This window comes from Lampetra fluviatilis, chromosome 71, assembly GCF_964198595.1.
Source record: "Lampetra fluviatilis chromosome 71, kcLamFluv1.1, whole genome shotgun sequence".
Classification (NCBI taxonomy): domain Eukaryota; kingdom Metazoa; phylum Chordata; class Hyperoartia; order Petromyzontiformes; family Petromyzontidae; genus Lampetra; species Lampetra fluviatilis.
The window spans coordinates 5,077,711-5,095,210 of record NC_136345.1 but is presented as its reverse complement, the minus strand read 5'-3'; the positions used below and the strand labels follow the sequence as shown (position 1 = coordinate 5,095,210).

Sequence of the window (17,500 nt, the reverse complement as noted above, 5' to 3'; positions counted from 1 at the left end):
CCACTCACTCACTCACCCACTCACTCACTCACCCACTCACCCCACACTCATTCACGACTCACTCACCCACTCACTCACCCCACTCACTCACTCACTCACCACTCACTCACCCCACGCACTCACTCACCACTCACTCACTCACCACTCACTCACCACTCACTCACTCACCACTCACTCACTCACCACTCACCTCCCACACACTCACCCCACACACTCACTCACCCCACTCACTCACCACTCACCCCACACACTCACCCCACTCACTCACCACTCACTCACCCCCACACACCCACACACTCACCCACCCACACACTCACCCACCCACACACTCACCACTCACTCACCCACCAACTCACCCACTCACTCACTCACCACTCACCACTCACTCACTCACCACTCACTCACCCCCCACACACCCACACACTCACTCACACACTCACTCACCCACTCACTCACCACTCACTCACCACTCACTCACCCCACTCACTCACTCACCCACCCACCCACTCACCCACTCACTCACTCACTCACCACTCACTCACCACCCACCCACTCACTCATCTCACCCACCCACTCACCCACTCACACCACTCACTCACCCACCCACCCACTCACTCACTCACCACTCACCCCACACTCACCCACTCACTCACTCACCACTCACTCACCACTCACTCATCCCACACACTCACACACCCACCCACTCACTCACCCACCCACTCACTCACCCACCCACTCACCCCACACACACCCCACTCACACCACTCACTCACTCACACCACTCACTCACTCACACCACTCACTCACCCACCCACCCACCCACTCACCCACTCACCCACTCACCCACTCACTCACTCACTCACCCACCACTCACCCACTCACTCACTCACTCACCACTCACTCACTCACCACTCACTCACTCCTCACTCACTCACTCACCACTCACTCACCCACCCACTGACTCACCCACTCACCACTCACTCACTCACTCACTCACCCACTCACCACTCACTCACCACTCACTCACACACCCACTCATTCACCCCACACTCACTCACTCACCCCACTCACTCACCACTCACTCACACCCCACACACCCACACACTCACTCACCCACTCACTCACCACTCACTCACCCCACTCACTCACCACTCACTCACCCACCCACCACTCACTCACCTACTCACTCACTCACTCACCCACCCACTGACTCACCCACTCACCACTCACTCACCCACTCACTCACTCACCCAGTCACTCACTCACCACTCACTCACCCACTCACTCACTCACCCAGTCACTCACTCACTCACTCACTCACCCACTCACTCACTCACCATTCACTCACCACTCACCCACCCACCCACCCACCCACTCACTTACCCACCCCTCACTAACCCCCCACACACTCACCCCACACGCTCACCCCACACACACACTCACTCACTCACCACTCACTCACCACTCACTCACTCACCACTCACTCACCACTGACTCACCACCCACCCACCCACTCACTCACTCACTCACCCACCCACTCACCCACTCACACCACTCACTCACCCACCCACCCACTCACTCACTCACCACTCACCCCACACTCACCCCACTCACTCACTCACCACTCACTCACTCACTCACCACTCACTCACTCACAACTCACTCACCACTCACTCACCACCCACCCACCCACCCACTCACTCACTCACTCACCACTCACTCACTCACTGACCACTCACCACTCACTCACCACTCACTCACCACCCACCCCACACTCACTCACCACTCACCCCACACTCACCCCACTCACTCACTCACTCACCACTCACTCACAACTCACTAATCCCACCCACTCACTCACTCACCACTCACTCACTCACTCACAACTCACTCACCACTCACTCACCACCCACCCACCCACTCACTCACTCACCACTCACTCACTCACTCACCACTCACTCACTCACTCACTCACTCACTCACTCACCCCTCACTCACTCACGACTCACTCACTCACGACTCACTCACCACTCACTCACCACCCACCCACCCACTCACTCACTCACTCACCCACCCACCCACTCACCCACTCACACCACTCACTCACCCACTCACTCACCACTCACCCCACACTCACCCCACTCACTCACTCACTCACCACTCACTAATCCCACACTCACACACTCACCCACCCACTCACCCACCCACCCACCCACTCACCCACCCACCCACCCACCCACTCACTCACTCACCCACCCACCCACCCACTCACTCACCCACCCACCCACCCACTCACCCACCCACCCACCCACTCACCCCACTCACCCACCCACTCACACCACTCACCCACTCACTCACCACTCACCACTCACTCACCTGCTGCTTTGTGCCCTTGTGAGGCCTCACAGAGATGTGGGCGTCCCTCATGGCACGCTCCACCACCCCCACTCACTCACCCACCCACTCACCCACTCACCCCACGCTCACCCCACTCACTCACCACTCACCCCACGCTCATCCCAGACACTCACCCCAGACACTCACCACCCACTCACCCACTCACCCCACACTCACCCCACTCACACCACTCACTCACCCACTCACTCACTCACCCACTCACTCACTCACCCACTCACCCACCCACCCACCCACTCACCCCACACTCACCCCACTCACGCCACTCACTCACCCCACTCACACCACTCACACCACTCACCCACTCACTCACCACTCACTCACCTGCTGCTTTGTGCCCTTGTGGGGCCTCACAGAGATGTGGGCGTCCCTCATGGCACGCTCCACTACCCCCACGGGGTAAGGCCGCCGGGTGTCGGGGTTGACGCACTTGTCCGCCACGGTGGTGGCGATGTCGCGGAACGACTGCTCCAGCTGACTGGAGCGCTCACGCTCACTCACCTGCAGCTCACCCTTCAGGAGGATCTTACACGGGGGTGGAAGGGTGAGGGGGTGGGTGAGTGGGTGAGTGGGTGGGTGAGTGACTGACTGAGTGAGTGAGTGGGTGAGTGATCGTGAGCGCTCCAGCTGACTGGAGCGCTCACGCTCGCTCACCTGCAGCTCACCCTTCAGGAGGATCTTACACAGGGGTGGAAGGGTGAGGGGGTGGGTGAGTGGGTGAGTGACTGAGTGAGTGACTGACTGAGTGAGTGAGTGGGTGAGTGATCGTGAGCGCTCCAGCTGACTGGAGCGCTCACGCTCACTCACCTGCAGCTCACCCTTCAGGAGGATCTTACACGGGGGTGGAGGGGTGAGGGGGTGAGTGGGTCAGTGGGTGAGTGGCTGGGTGAGTGAGTGACTGAGTGAGTGACTGAGTGAGTGACTGAGTGAGTGAGTGGGTGAGTGATCGTGAGCGCTCCAGCTGACTGGAGCGCTCACGCTCACTCACCTGCAGCTCACCCTTCAGGAGGATCTTACACGGGGGTGAGGGGGTGAGGGGGTGAGTGGGTCAGTGGGTGAGTGAGTGGGTGAGTGAGTGGGTGGGTGAGCGACTGAGTGAGTGACTGGGTGGGTGAGTGAGTGAGTGGGTGAGTGAGTGACTGAGTGAGTGAGTGACTGAGTGAGTGACTGAGTGAGTGAGTGACTGAGTGAGTGACTGAGTGAGTGAGTGGGTGAGTGAGCGTGAGCGCTCCAGCTGACTGGAGCGCTCACGATCACTCACCTGCAGCTCACCCTTCAGGAGGATCTTACACAGGGGTGGGGTGAGTGAGGGGGTGAGTGGGTCAGTGGGTGAGTGAGTCAGTGAGTGAGTGGGTGAGTGAGTGACTGGGTGAGTGAGTGAGTGAGTGAGTGACTGGGTGACTGAGTGAGTGAGTGTGTGAGTGGGTGGGTGGGTGAGTGGGTGGGTGAGTGGGTGGGTGAGTGACTGGGTAAGTGAGTGAGTGAGTGAGTGGGTAAGTGAGTGAGTGGGTGAGTGGGTGAGTGAGTGACTGAGTGACTGACTGAGTGACTGACTGAGTGAGTGAGTGAGTGGGTGAGTGATCGTGAGCGCTCCAGCTGACTGGAGCGCTCACGCTCGCTCACCTGCAGCTCACCCTTCAGGAGGATCTTACACAGGGGTGGAGGGGTGGGTGAGTGACTGAGTGGGTGAGTGACTGAGTGAGTGACTGACTGAGTGACTGACTGAGTGAGTGACTGAGTGAGTGACTGAGTGAGTGACTGAGTGACTGACTGACTGAGTGACTGACTGAGTGAGTGACTGAGTGACTGACTGAGTGACTGACTGAGTGACTGAGTGACTGACTGAGTGACTGATTGAGTGGGTGAGTGACTGAGTGAGTGAGTGGGTGGGTGGGTGGGTGAGTGAGTGAGTGGGTGGGTGGGTGGGTGACTGGGTGGGTGAGTGAGTGAGTGGGTGGGTGGGTGAGTGGGTGAAGGGGTGGGGGGTGGGTGACTGGGTGAGTGAGTGAGTGGGCGAGTGAGTGACTGAGTGAGTGGGTGAGTGAGTTACTGAGTGAGTGAGTGGGTGTGTGACTGAGTGACTGAATGAGTGGGTGAGTGGGTGGGCGCTGAGTGGGTGGTTGGTTGGGCGAGCGAGCGACTGAGTGGGTGAGTGAGAGGCTGGCGAGTGAGCGGTGGTGAGCGGTGGTGAGGGGGGAGCGACCGCTCACCTCCTTGCAGATCTCCGTTTGGTTGTCGGTCGAGAACGCCGCCAGGAGGTCGTCCTTCTTGGCCGTGTGACCTTTGGAGACGTTGACAAACACCGTGTGAGTCTGTAGCACCTCATCCACGTCCTTCTCACTGCAACAACAACCAGCACCACCACAACAACAGCAGCAACAACGCCAATCAGCACAACAACAATCACAGCCACAGCAATAATCACACGAAAAATTATCACAACAATCATCACAACAGCAATCGTCACCGCCACCACCGCCGCAACCGTCACAAACAATCGTCGCGGCAACAATCGTCACCACCACAACAATCGTCACAACAAAAATCGTCACAACAACAATCATCACAACAATCATCACAACAACAATCATCACAACAACAACAATCATCACAACAATCGTCACAACAATCATCACAACAACAATCATCACAACAACAATCATCACAACAACAATCATCACAACAACAATCATCACAACAACAATCATCACAACAACAATCATCACAACAACAATCACCACAACAACAATCATCACAACAACAATCATCACAACAATCATCACAACAACAATCATCACCACCACCGTCAGAACAATCATCACAACAACAACCATCACAACAACAACCATCACAACAACAACCATCACAACAACAATCATCACAACAATCACCACAACAACAATCACCACAACAACAATCATCACAACAACAATCATCACAACAACAACCATCACAACAACAATCATCACAACAACAACCATCACAACAATCACCACAACAACAATCACCACAACAACAATCATCACAACAACAACCACCACAACAACCATCACAACAACAATCATCACAACAACAACCACCACAACAACAATCACCACAACAACAATCATCACAACAACAACCACCACAACAATCATCACAACAACAACCATCACAACAACAATCATCACAACAACAATCACAACAACAACCACCACAACAACAATCATCACAACAACAATCATCACAACAACAACCATCACCATCACAAGGCTAATCGAACCCACGACCTCCTGTAGACCAGGCGAGGTAGTCAACATCTCTCAGGGTCAGGGATCGAACCCACGACCTCCTGTAGACCAGGCGAGGTAGTCAACATCTCTCAGGGTCAGGGATCGAACCCACGACCTCCTGTAGACCAGGCGAGGTAGTCAACATCTCTCAGGCTAATCGAACCCACGACCTCCTGTAGACCAGGCGAGGTGGTCAACATCTCTCAGGCTAATCGAACCCACGACCTCCTGTAGACCAGGCGAGGTAGTCAACATCTCTCAGGCTAATCGAACCCACGACCTCCTGGAGACCAGGCGAGGTAGTCAACATCTCCCAGGGTCAGGGATCGAACCCACGACCTCCTGTAGACCAGGCGAGGTAGTCAACATCTCTCAGGCTAATCGAACCCACGACCTCCTGTAGACCAGGCGAGGTGGTCAACATCTCTCAGGCTAATCGAACCCACGACCTCCTGTAGACCAGGCGAGGTAGTCAACGTCTCTCAGGCTAATCGAACCCACGACCTCCTGGAGACCAGGCGAGGTAGTCAACATCTCCCAGGGTCAGGAATGGAACCCACGACCTCCTGCAGACCAGGCGAGATAGTCAACATCTCCCAGGGTCCGGGATCGAACCCACGACCTCCTGCGTACCAGGCGAGGTAGTCAACATCTCCCAGGGTCAGGGATCGAACCCACGACCTCCTGCAGACCAGGCGAGGTAGTCAACATCTCTCAGGCTAATCGAACCCACGACCTCCTGGAGACCAGGCGAGGTGGTCGACATCTCCCAGGGTCAGGGATCGAACCCACGACCTCCTGCGTACCAGGCGAGGTGGTCGACATCTCCCAGGGTCAGGGATCGAACCCACGGCCTCCTGCAGACCAGGCGAGGTGGTCGACATCTTTGAACAGCCTTTAGCTTAGTGGTGGTGGTGGTGGTGACGGTGGTCGTAGTTTTTGTCTTTTGTTTTATAAACTCACACGTTGTTTCTCCAGCCGAGAACCTTGTTCTTGTAGCAGGCGATCTCGAAGCGCTTCCCCGCCCTCTTCAAGCGAACCACGGCCACGTTGGTGAGGCGAATCTGGTTGGTGGGCGTGAAGATGGACATCCTCGCCGCGCCGGATAGTTGTTACAGTCCGCTGCGGAGGGGAGGGGGCGGAGGATTTGTACTACATTAGTTCTGTAGTATATAGACTCTGTAGCATATAAACTAGGTACCACTGTCACCACCACCACTACTACTACACTACTAATACTACACTACTAATACGTAAACCCTGTACTATATAGACTCTGTACTATATAAGCTCTGTACTATATAGGCTTTGTACTATATAAGCTCTGTACTATATAGACTCTGTACTATATAAGCTTCATACTATATAGACTCTGTACTATATAGACTTTGTACTATATAAGCTTCATACTATATAGCTTCTGTACTATATAGACTCTGTACTATATAAGCTTCATACTATATAGGTTCTGTACTATATAGACTCTGTACTATACAAGCTTCATACTATATAGGTTCTGTACTATATAGACTCTGTACTATACAAGCTTCATACTATATAGGTTCTGTACTATATAGACTCTGTACTATACAAGCTTCATACTATATAGGTTCTGTACTATATAGACTTTGTAGTATACAAGCTTCATACTATATAGACTCTGTACTATATAGACTTTGTAGTATATAAGCTTCATACTATATAAGCTTCATACTATATAAGCTTCATACTATATAAGCTTCATACTATATAAGCTTCATACTATATAAGCTTCATACTATATAAGCTTCATACTATATAAGCTTCATACTATATAAGCTTCATACTATATAAGCTTCATACTATATAAGCTTCATACTATATAAGCTTCATACTATATAGACTCTGTACTATATAGACTCTGTACTATATAGACTCTGTACTATATAGACTCTGTACTATATAAGCTTCATACTATATCAGCTTCATACTATATAAGCTTCATACTATATAGACTCTGTACTATATAGACTTTATATTATACAAGCTTCATACTATATAGACTCTGTACTATATAGACTTTATACTATATAAGCTTCATACTATATAAGCTTCATACTATATAAGCTTCATACTATATAAGCTTCATACTATATAAGCTTCATACTATATAAGCTTCATACTATATAAGCGTCATACTATATAAGCTTCATACTATATAAGCTTCATACTATATAAGCTTCATACTATATAAGCTTCATACTATATAAGCTTCATACTATATAAGCTTCATACTATATAAGCTTCATACTATATAAGCTTCATACTATATAAGCTTCATACTATATAAGCGTCATACTATATAAGCTTCATACTATATAAGCTTCATACTATATAAGCTTCATACTATATAAGCTTCATACTATATAAGCTTCATACTATATAGACTCTGTACTATATAGACTCTGTACTATATAGACTCTGTACTATATAGACTCTGTACTATATAAGCTTCATACTATATCAGCTTCATACTATATAAGCTTCATACTATATAGACTCTGTACTATATAGACTTTGTAGTATACAAGCTTCATACTATATAGACTCTGTACTATATAGACTTTATATTATACAAGCTTCATACTATATAGACTCTGTACTATATAGACTTTATACTATATAAGCTTCATACTATATAAGCTTCATACTATACAAGCTTCATACTATACAAGCTTCATACTATATAAGCTTCATACTATATAAGCTTCATACTATATAAGCTTCATACTATATTCATTAAGTAATGAATCAACTCACACCGGGCTCACGTTCCCGTGGAGAGAGCCGCTTTCAAGGTGCGCCGGTCGTGGTCGCAGTCGCTAAGACGGCATCCTCCTAATCAATAAACTGCCTACTTGTAATTAGAACTTATCGATCATTCATCATCGCAACAATTATTATCGCCGCCGCTGATCGTCGATGGCTGACGCGTTCACCTTAAAGCCAACGGACCAGCTTCCTTGCGTTCAGTTGGCGGCGGAAGACGTCTACCGCCACCGGAAGACGTCTACCGCCACCGGAAGACGTCTACCGCCGCCGGAAGACGTCTACCGCCGCCGGAAGACGTCTACCGCCACCGAAAGACGTCTACCGCCACCGGAAGACGTCTACCGCCACCGGAAGGCGTCAACCGCCACCGGAAGACGTCTACCGCCACCGGAAGACGTCTACCGCCACCGGAAGACGTCTACCGCCACCGGAAGACGTCTACCGCCACCGGAAGGCGTCTACCGCCACCGGAAGACGTCTACCGCCACCGGAAGACGTCAACCGCCACCGGAAGACGTCTACCGCCACCGGAAGACGTCTACCGCCACCGGAAGACGTCTACCGTCACTGGAAGACTTCTACCGCCACCGGAAGGCGTCTACCGCCACCGGAAGACGTCTACCGCCACCGGAAGATGCAGAAGACGTCTACCTCCACCTGAAGATGCGGAAGACGTCTGCCTCCACCGGAAGATACAAATCTTATTTTTTTATTTCTCTCCCTCGAAGTAAAGGTAATTTTTTTTTGCTGACAGCGACGTTGAAACTTCTTTCTTATGAGTAAAAAAAATAAAACTGTCGAGATTCTAGCGAATTACACATTTTTCTCACTTCCCCCACGCACCCCGGAAGGCGAAAGCGGCGCTCGCCATTTTACAATCGCGTTTTTCACTACACAGCGGTGGCGGTGGCTCCGGGTTTGACCCTCGCACGGCCACCGTCTCGGCCTTACCCACCCATCAACCGCCACTCAATGGCTGTCGATACGACAGGTGAAGCACACAGACAGACACTCACAGACACACACACAGACACACACACACACACAGACAGACACACAGACAGACACACACACAGACACTCACAGACACACAGACACACACACACAGTCACACACACACACAGACACACACACAGTCACACACAGACACACACACAGACACACACACAGACACACACACAGACACACACACAGACACACAGACACACACACAGACACACACGCAGACACACACAGACACAGACACACACACACAGACATTCACACACAGACACTCACACACATACACACACAGACACACACACACAGACACTCACACACAGACACTCACACACAGACACATACACACACAGACACACACACAGACACACACACACAGACACTCACACAGACACACACACAGACACACACAGACACACACACAGACACACACACACAGACACACACACACAGACACACACACACAGACACTCACACACAGACACTCACACACAGACACACACACAGACACACACAGACACACACACAGACACTCACACACACAGACACACACACACAGACACTCACACACAGACACTCACACACAGACACACACACATACACACACAGACACTCACACACAGACACACACACACAGACACACACAGACACACACACAGACACACACACAGACACACACACACAGACACACACAGACACACACACAGACACACACAGACACACACACAGACACTCACGCACAGACACACACACAGACACACACACACAGACACTCACACACAGACACTCACACACACACACATACACACACAGACACACACACAGACACACACACACAGACACACAAACACAGACACTCACACACAGACACACACACAGACACACACACAGACACACACACACACACAGACACACAGACACACACACAGACACACACAGACACACACACACACACACAGACACAGACACACACACAGACACACACACAGACACACACACAGACACACACACACAGACACACACACACAGACACACACACAGACACACACACAGACACACACAGAGACACACACACAGAGACACACACACAGACACACACACACAGACACACACACACAGACACACACACACAGACACACACTCACACACACACACAGACACACACGCAGACACACACAGACACACACACACAGACACACACACATACACACACACAGACACACAGACACACACACACAGACACACAGACACACACACACAGACACACACACAGACACACACACGTAGACACACACACATACACACACAGACACACACACACACACACACATACACACACACACAGACACACACACAGACACACACACATACACACACAGACACACACAGACACACACACACAGACACTCACACACAGACACATACACACAGACACACACACACAGACACACACACAGACACACACAGACACACACACAGACACACACACACAGACACACAGACACACAAACACACACACACAGACACACACACAGACACACACACAGACACACACACAGACACACACACACAGACACACACACACAGACACACACACAGCCACACACACACAGACACACACACAGACACACACACAGACACACACACAGACACACACACACAGACACACACAGAGACACACACACAGACACACACACACAGACACACACACACAGACACACGCTCACACACACACACACAGACACACACGCAGATACACACAGACACACACAAACAGACACATACACAGACACACAGACACACACACACACACACACAGACACACACACAGACACACACACATAGACACACACATACACACACACACAGACACACACACACAGACACACACACAGACACACACACATACACACACACAGACACACACACACACACACACAGACACACACACAGACAGACACACACACACACAGACACACACAGACACACACAGACACACACACACAGACAGACACAGACACACACACACACAGACACACACAGACACACACATCTCTATGGGGGTCTGAGTCTCTGTGGGTCTCTATGGGTCTCTGTATCTCTATGGGTCTCTGGATCTGGGTCTCTATGGGTCTCTGGATCTGGGTCTCTATGGGTCTCTGTATATCAGTGTGTCTCTGTATCTCTATGGGTCTCTGGGTCTGGGTCTCTGTGGGTCTCTGTGGGTCTCTGGGTCTGGGTCTCTATGGGTCTTTGTATCTCAGTGGGTCTCTGGATCTATATGGGTCTCTGGATCTGGGTCTCTATGGGTCTTTGTATCTCAGGGTCTCTATGGGTCTCTGTATCAATGTGGTTCTCTGGATCTCTATGAGTCTCTATGGATCTGGGTCTCTATGGGTCTCTGGATCTGGGTCTCTATGGATCTGGGTCTCTATGGGTCTCTGTGTCTCAGTGGGTCTCTGGATCTCTAAGGGTCTCTATGGATCTGGGTCTCTATGGGTCTCTGTAATCTCAGGGTCTCTATGGGTCTCTGTATCAATGTGGTTCTCTGGATCTCTATGGGTCTCTATGGATCTGGGTCTCTATGGGTCTCTGTGTCTCAGTGGGTCTCTGTATCTCTATGGGTCTCTATGGATCTGGGTCTCTATGGGTCTCTATGGATCTGGGTCTCTATGGGTCTCTGTGTCTCAGTGGGTCTCTGTATCTCTATGGGTCTCTATGGATCTGGGTCTCTATGGGTCTCTGTGTCTCAGTGCGTCTCTGTATCTCTATGGGTCTCTATGGATCTGGGTCTCTATGGGTCTCTGTACCTCAGTGGGTTTCTAGATCTCTATGGGTCTCTATGGATCTGGGTCTCTATGGGTCTCTGTGTCTCAGGGGTCTCTATCTCTATGGGTGTCTGGGTCTCTATGCGTCTCTGTGTCTCAGTGGGTCTCTGGATCTCTATGGGTCTCTGGGTCTGGGTCTCTATGGGTCTCTGTGGGTCTCTGTATCAATGTGGTTCTCTGGATCTCTATGGGTCTCTATGGATCTGGGTCTCTATGGGTCTCTATGGATCTGGGTCTCTATGGGTCTCTATGGATCTGGGTCTCTATGGGTCTCTATGGATCTGGGTCTCTATGGGTTTCTGTACCTCAGTGGGTTTCTAGATCTCTATGGGTCTCTATGGATCTGGGTCTCTATGGGTCTCTGGATCTGGGTCTCTATGGGTCTCTGTGTCTCAGTGGGTCTCTAGATCTCTATGGGTCTCTATGGATCTGGGTCTCTATGGGTCTCTGGGTCTGGGTCTCTATGGGTCTCTGTGTCTCAGTGGGTCTCTAGATCTCTATGGGTCTCTATGGATCTGGGTCTCTATGGGTCTCTGTGTCTCAGTGGGTCTCTAGATCTCTATGGGTCTCTATGGATCTGGGTCTCTATGGGTCTCTGGATCTGGGTCTCTATGGGTCTCTGTGTCTCAGTGGGTCTCTAGATCTCTATGGGTCTCTATGGATCTGGGTCTCTATGGGTCTCTGGATCTGGGTCTCTATGGGTCTCTGTGTCTCAGTGCGTCTCTGTATCTCTATGGGTCTCTATGGATCTGGGTCTCTATGGGTCTCTGTACCTCAGTGGGTTTCTAGATCTCTATGGGTCTCTATGGATCTGGGTCTCTATGGGTCTCTATGGATCTGGGTCTCTATGGGTCTCTGTACCTCAGTGGGTTTCTAGATCTCTATGGGTCTCTATGGATCTGGGTCTCTATGGGTCTCTGTGTCTCAGGGGTCTCTATCTCTATGGGTGTCTGGGTCTCTATGCGTCTCTGTGTCTCAGTGGGTCTCTGGATCTCTATGGGTCTCTGGGTCTGGGTCTCTATGGGTCTCTGTGGGTCTCTGTATCAATGTGGTTCTCTGGATCTCTATGGGTCTCTATGGATCTGGGTCTCTATGGGTCTCTATGGATCTGGGTCTCTATGGGTCTCTATGGATCTGGGTCTCTATGGGTCTCTATGGATCTGGGTCTCTATGGGTTTCTGTACCTCAGTGGGTCTCTGTATCTCTATGGGTCTCTATGGATCTGGGTCTCTATGGGTCTCTGTGTCTCAGTGGGTCTCTGTATCTCTATGGGTCTCTATGGATCTGGGTCTCTATGGGTCTCTATGGATCTGAGTCTCTATGGGTCTCTGTATCAATGTGGTTCTCTGGGTCTCTATGGATCTGGGTCTCTGTGTCTCAGTGCGTCTCTGGATCTCTATGGGTCTCTGTATCTCTGTGGGTCTCTATGGATCTGGGTCTCTATGGGTCTCTGTGTCTCAGTGGGTCTCTGGATCTCTATGAGTCTCTATGGATCTGGGTCTCTATGGCTCTCTGTGTCTCAGTGGGTCTCTGGATCTCTATGGGTCTCTGTATCTCTGTGGGTCTCTGTGGATCTGGGTCTTTATGGGTCTCTGTAGCTTGAGTGGATGAGTTGGTGATTGATTGGGTGAGTGAGTGGGTGGGTGAGTGGGTGAGTGTGTGAGTGAGTGTGTGAGTGAGTGAATGATTGAGTGAGTGGGTGAGTGAGTGAGTGAGTGAATGATTGAGTGGGTGGGTGAGTGAGTGAGTGGGTGAGTGATTTGGTGAGTGAGTGAGTGAGTGATTGAGTGAGTGAGTGGGTGAGTTAGTGATTGAGTGGGTGAGTGAGTGGGTGAGTGAGTGATTGGGTGAGTGGGTGACTGATTGAGTGAGTGGGTGTGTGAGTGAGTGAGTGGGTGAGTGAGTGGGTGAGTGAGTGATTGGGTGAGTGATTTAGTGAGTGGGTGACTGATTGAGTGAGTGAGTGGGTGAGTGAGTGAGTGAGTGGGTGAGTGAGTGAGTGATTGAGTGAGTGAGTGGGTGAGTGAGTGATTGAGTGGGTGAGTGGGTGAGTGAGTGATTGGGTGAGTGATTTAGTGAGTGGGTGACTGATTGAGTGAGTGGGTGTGTGAGTGAGTGAGTGGGTGAGTGATTGAGTGGATGATTGAGTGAGTGAGTGGGTGAGTGAGTGAATGATTGAGTGAGTGGGTGAGTGAATGAGTGATTGAGTGAATGAGTGGGTGAGTGAGTGATTGAGTGATTGCTTGAGTGAGTGAGTGAGTGATTGAGTGAGTAGGTGAGTGAGTGAGTGAGTGGGTGAGTGAGTGGGTGAGTGAGTGGGTGAGTGAGTGGGTGACTGATTGAGTGAGTGAGTGAGTGGGTGAGTGAGTGGGTGAGTGAGTGATTGAGTGAGTGATTGAGTGAGTGATTGAGTGAGTGGGTGAGTGAGTGATTGGGTGAGTGATTGAGTGGGTGAGTGAGTGAGTGGGTGAGTGAGTGAGTGGGTGAGTAAGTGATTGAGTGATTTAGTGAGTGGGTGAGTGAGTGATTTAGTGAGTGAGTGATTTGGTGAGTGAATGAGTGATTTAGTGAGTGATTTGGTGAGTGAGTGAGTGATTGAGTGAGTGAGTGAGTGGGTGAGTGAGTGAGTGAGTGATTGGGTGAGTGATTGAGTGAGTGAGTGGGTGAGTGAGTGGGTGACTGATTGAGTGAGTGAGTGGGTGTGTGAGTGAGTGAGTGGGTGAGTAATTGAGTGAATGATTGAGTGAGTGAGTGGGTGAGTGAGTGAGTGAATGATTGAGTGAGTGAGTGATTGAGTGAGTGGGTGAGTGAGTGAGTGAGTGGGTGAGTGAATGATTGAGTGAGTGAGTGAGTGATTGAGTGAGTGATTGAGTGAGTGGGTGAGTGAGTGAGTGAGTGGGTGAGTGAGTGGGTGAGTGAGTGAGTGAGTAGGTGAGTGAGTGGGTGACTGATTGAGTGAGTGAGTGGGTGAGTGAGTGGGTGAGTGAGTGATTGAGTGAGTGAGTGAATGAGTGAGTGAATGATTGAGTGAGTGAGTGAGTGAGTGGGTGAGTGAGTGAGTGAGTAGGTGGGTGAGTGATTGAGTGAGTGAGTGAGTGAGTGGGTGAGTGAGTGAGTGAGTAGGTGGGTGAGTGATTGATTGAGTGAGTGAGTGAGTGGGTGAGTGAGTGAGTGAGTGAGTGGGTGACTGATTGAGTGAGTGAGTGGGTGAGTGAGTGGGTGAGTGAGTGGGTGAGTGAGTGAGTGGGTGAGTGAGTGAATGATTGAGTGAGTGGGTGAGTGAGTGGGTGAGTGAGTGGGTGAGTGAGTGGGTGAGTGAGTGGGTGAGTGAGTGGGTGAGTGAGTGGGTGAGTGAGTGAATGATTGAGTGAGTGAGTGGGTGAGTGATTTGGTGAGTGAGTGAGTAGGTGGGTGAGTGATTGGGTGAGTGATTGGATGAGTGAGTGAATGATTGAGTGAGTGGGTGAGTGAGTGGGTGAGTGAGTGAGTAGGTGGGTGAGTGATTGAGTGAGTGAGTGGATGAGTGAGTGAATGATTGAGTGAGTGGGTGAGTGAGTGAGTGAGTGAGTGGGTGAGTGAGTGAGTGAGTGGGTGAGTGAGTGAGTGATTGAGTGATTGATTGAGTGAGTGGGTGAGTGAGTGAGTGAGTGGGTAAGTGAGTGAGTGTTTGGGTGACTGATTGAGTGAATAGGTGAGTGAGTGGGTGAGTGAGTGGGTGAGTGAGTGAGTGGGTGAGTGAGTGGGTGAGTGAGTGGGTGAGTGAGTGAATGATTGAGTGAGTGAGTGGGTGAGTGAGTGTGTGAGTGAGTGAGTGATTGAGTGATTGATTGATTGAGTGAGTGAGTGATTGATTGAGTGAGTGGGTGGGTGGGTGAGTGATTGGGTGAGTGATTGAGTGAGTGGATGAGTGAGTGAATGATTGGGTGAGTGAGTGAGTGAGTGAGTGATTGAGTGAGTGGGTGAGTGAGTGAGTGGGTGAGTGAGTGAGTGAGTGAGTGATTGAGTGATTGATTGAGTGAGTAAGTGAGTGATTGAGTGAGTGGGTGAGTGAGTGAGTGAGTGGGTGAGTGAGTGAGTGAGTGGGTGACTGATTGAGTGAGTGGGTGAGTGAGTGATTGAGTGAGTGAGTGGGTGAGTGAGTGATTGGGTGAGTGATTGAGTGAGTGAGTGAGTGGGTGAGTGAGTGGGTGAGTAAGTGAGTGAGTGATTTAGTGAGTGGGTGAGTGAGTGATTTGGTGAGTGAGTGAGTGAGTGAGTGGATGAGTGAGTGATTTGGTGAGTGGGTGAGTAAGTGAGTGAGTGATTTAGTGAGTGGGTGAGTGAGTGATTTAGTGAGTGGGTGAGTAAGTGAGTGAGTGATTTAGTGAGTGAGTGAGTGATTTAGTGAGTGAGTGATTTGGTGAGTGACTGTGTGAGTGAGTGATTGAGTGAGTGAGTGATTGAGTGAGTGGGTGAGTAAGTGAGTGAGTGATTTAGTGAGTAAGTGAGTGAGTGATTTAGTGAGTGAGTGATTTGGTGAGTGAGTGATTGAGTGAGTGAGTGGGTGAGTGAGTGATTTGGTGAGTGACTGCGTGAGTGATTGAGTGAGTGAGTGAGTGAGTGATTTGGTGAGTGAGTGAGTGGATGAGTGAGTGATTTGGTGAGTGACTGCGTGAGTGAGTGAGTGATTTGGTGAGTGAGTGAGTGATTGAGTGAGTGAGTGGGTGAGTGAGTGATTTGGTGAGTGACTGCGTGAGTGAGTGATTGAGTGAGTGGGTGAGTGAGTGATTTGGTGAGTGACTGCGTGAGTGAGTGAGTGAGTGATTGAGTGAGTTAGTGATTGAGTGAGTGGGTGAGTGAGTGATTTGGTGAGTGACTGCGTGAGTGAGTGACTGAGTGAGTGAGTGAGTGATTGAGTGACTAATTGAGTGAGTGAGTGGATGAGTGAGTGATTTGGTGAGTGACTGCGTGAGTGAGTGACTGATTGAGTGACTGATTGAGTGAGTGAGTGGATGAGTGAGTGATTTGGTGAGTGACTGCGTGAGTGAGTGAGTGATTTGGTGAGTGAGTGAGTGATTGAGTGAGTGAGTGGGTGAGTGAGTGATTTGGTGAGTGACTGCGTGAGTGAGTGATTGAGTGAGTGGGTGAGTGAGTGATTTGGTGAGTGACTGCGTGAGTGAGTGAGTGAGTGATTGA

At 50.5% G+C, this 17,500-nt stretch overlaps 2 protein-coding genes across 4 annotated transcripts in view; one reads left to right on the top strand and one right to left on the bottom strand.

The window, feature by feature from the left end:
• SBDS (SBDS ribosome maturation factor) overlaps positions 1-8,695 on the bottom strand; it is a 17,100-nt gene extending 8,405 nt beyond the window's left edge. Inside the window, exons 1-4 of one of the 3 annotated variants that reach the window (XM_078883550.1) lie at positions 8,498-8,695; positions 6,651-6,809; positions 4,626-4,755; positions 2,740-2,940 (exon numbers count right to left, since the gene is read on the bottom strand). In XM_078883550.1, coding sequence (XP_078739676.1) covers positions 2,740-2,940; positions 4,626-4,755; positions 6,651-6,778 — 459 coding nt within the window. In that variant the 5' untranslated portion in view covers positions 6,779-6,809; positions 8,498-8,695. Of the gene's footprint in view, positions 1-2,739; positions 2,941-4,625; positions 4,756-6,650; positions 6,810-8,486 lie in introns of all 3 variants that reach the window. The other 2 variants (XM_078883549.1, XM_078883551.1) reach the window with 2 other exon arrangements.
• A 533-nt stretch (positions 8,696-9,228) lies between these two features.
• The window catches only part of PIGS (phosphatidylinositol glycan anchor biosynthesis class S), a 27,559-nt gene continuing 19,287 nt past the window's right edge, over positions 9,229-17,500 (top strand). Inside the window, exon 1 of the mRNA XM_078883469.1 lies at positions 9,229-9,489. Within this exon, the coding sequence (XP_078739595.1) occupies positions 9,471-9,489 (19 nt within the window). The 5' untranslated portion in view covers positions 9,229-9,470. The remainder of the gene's footprint in view (positions 9,490-17,500) is intronic.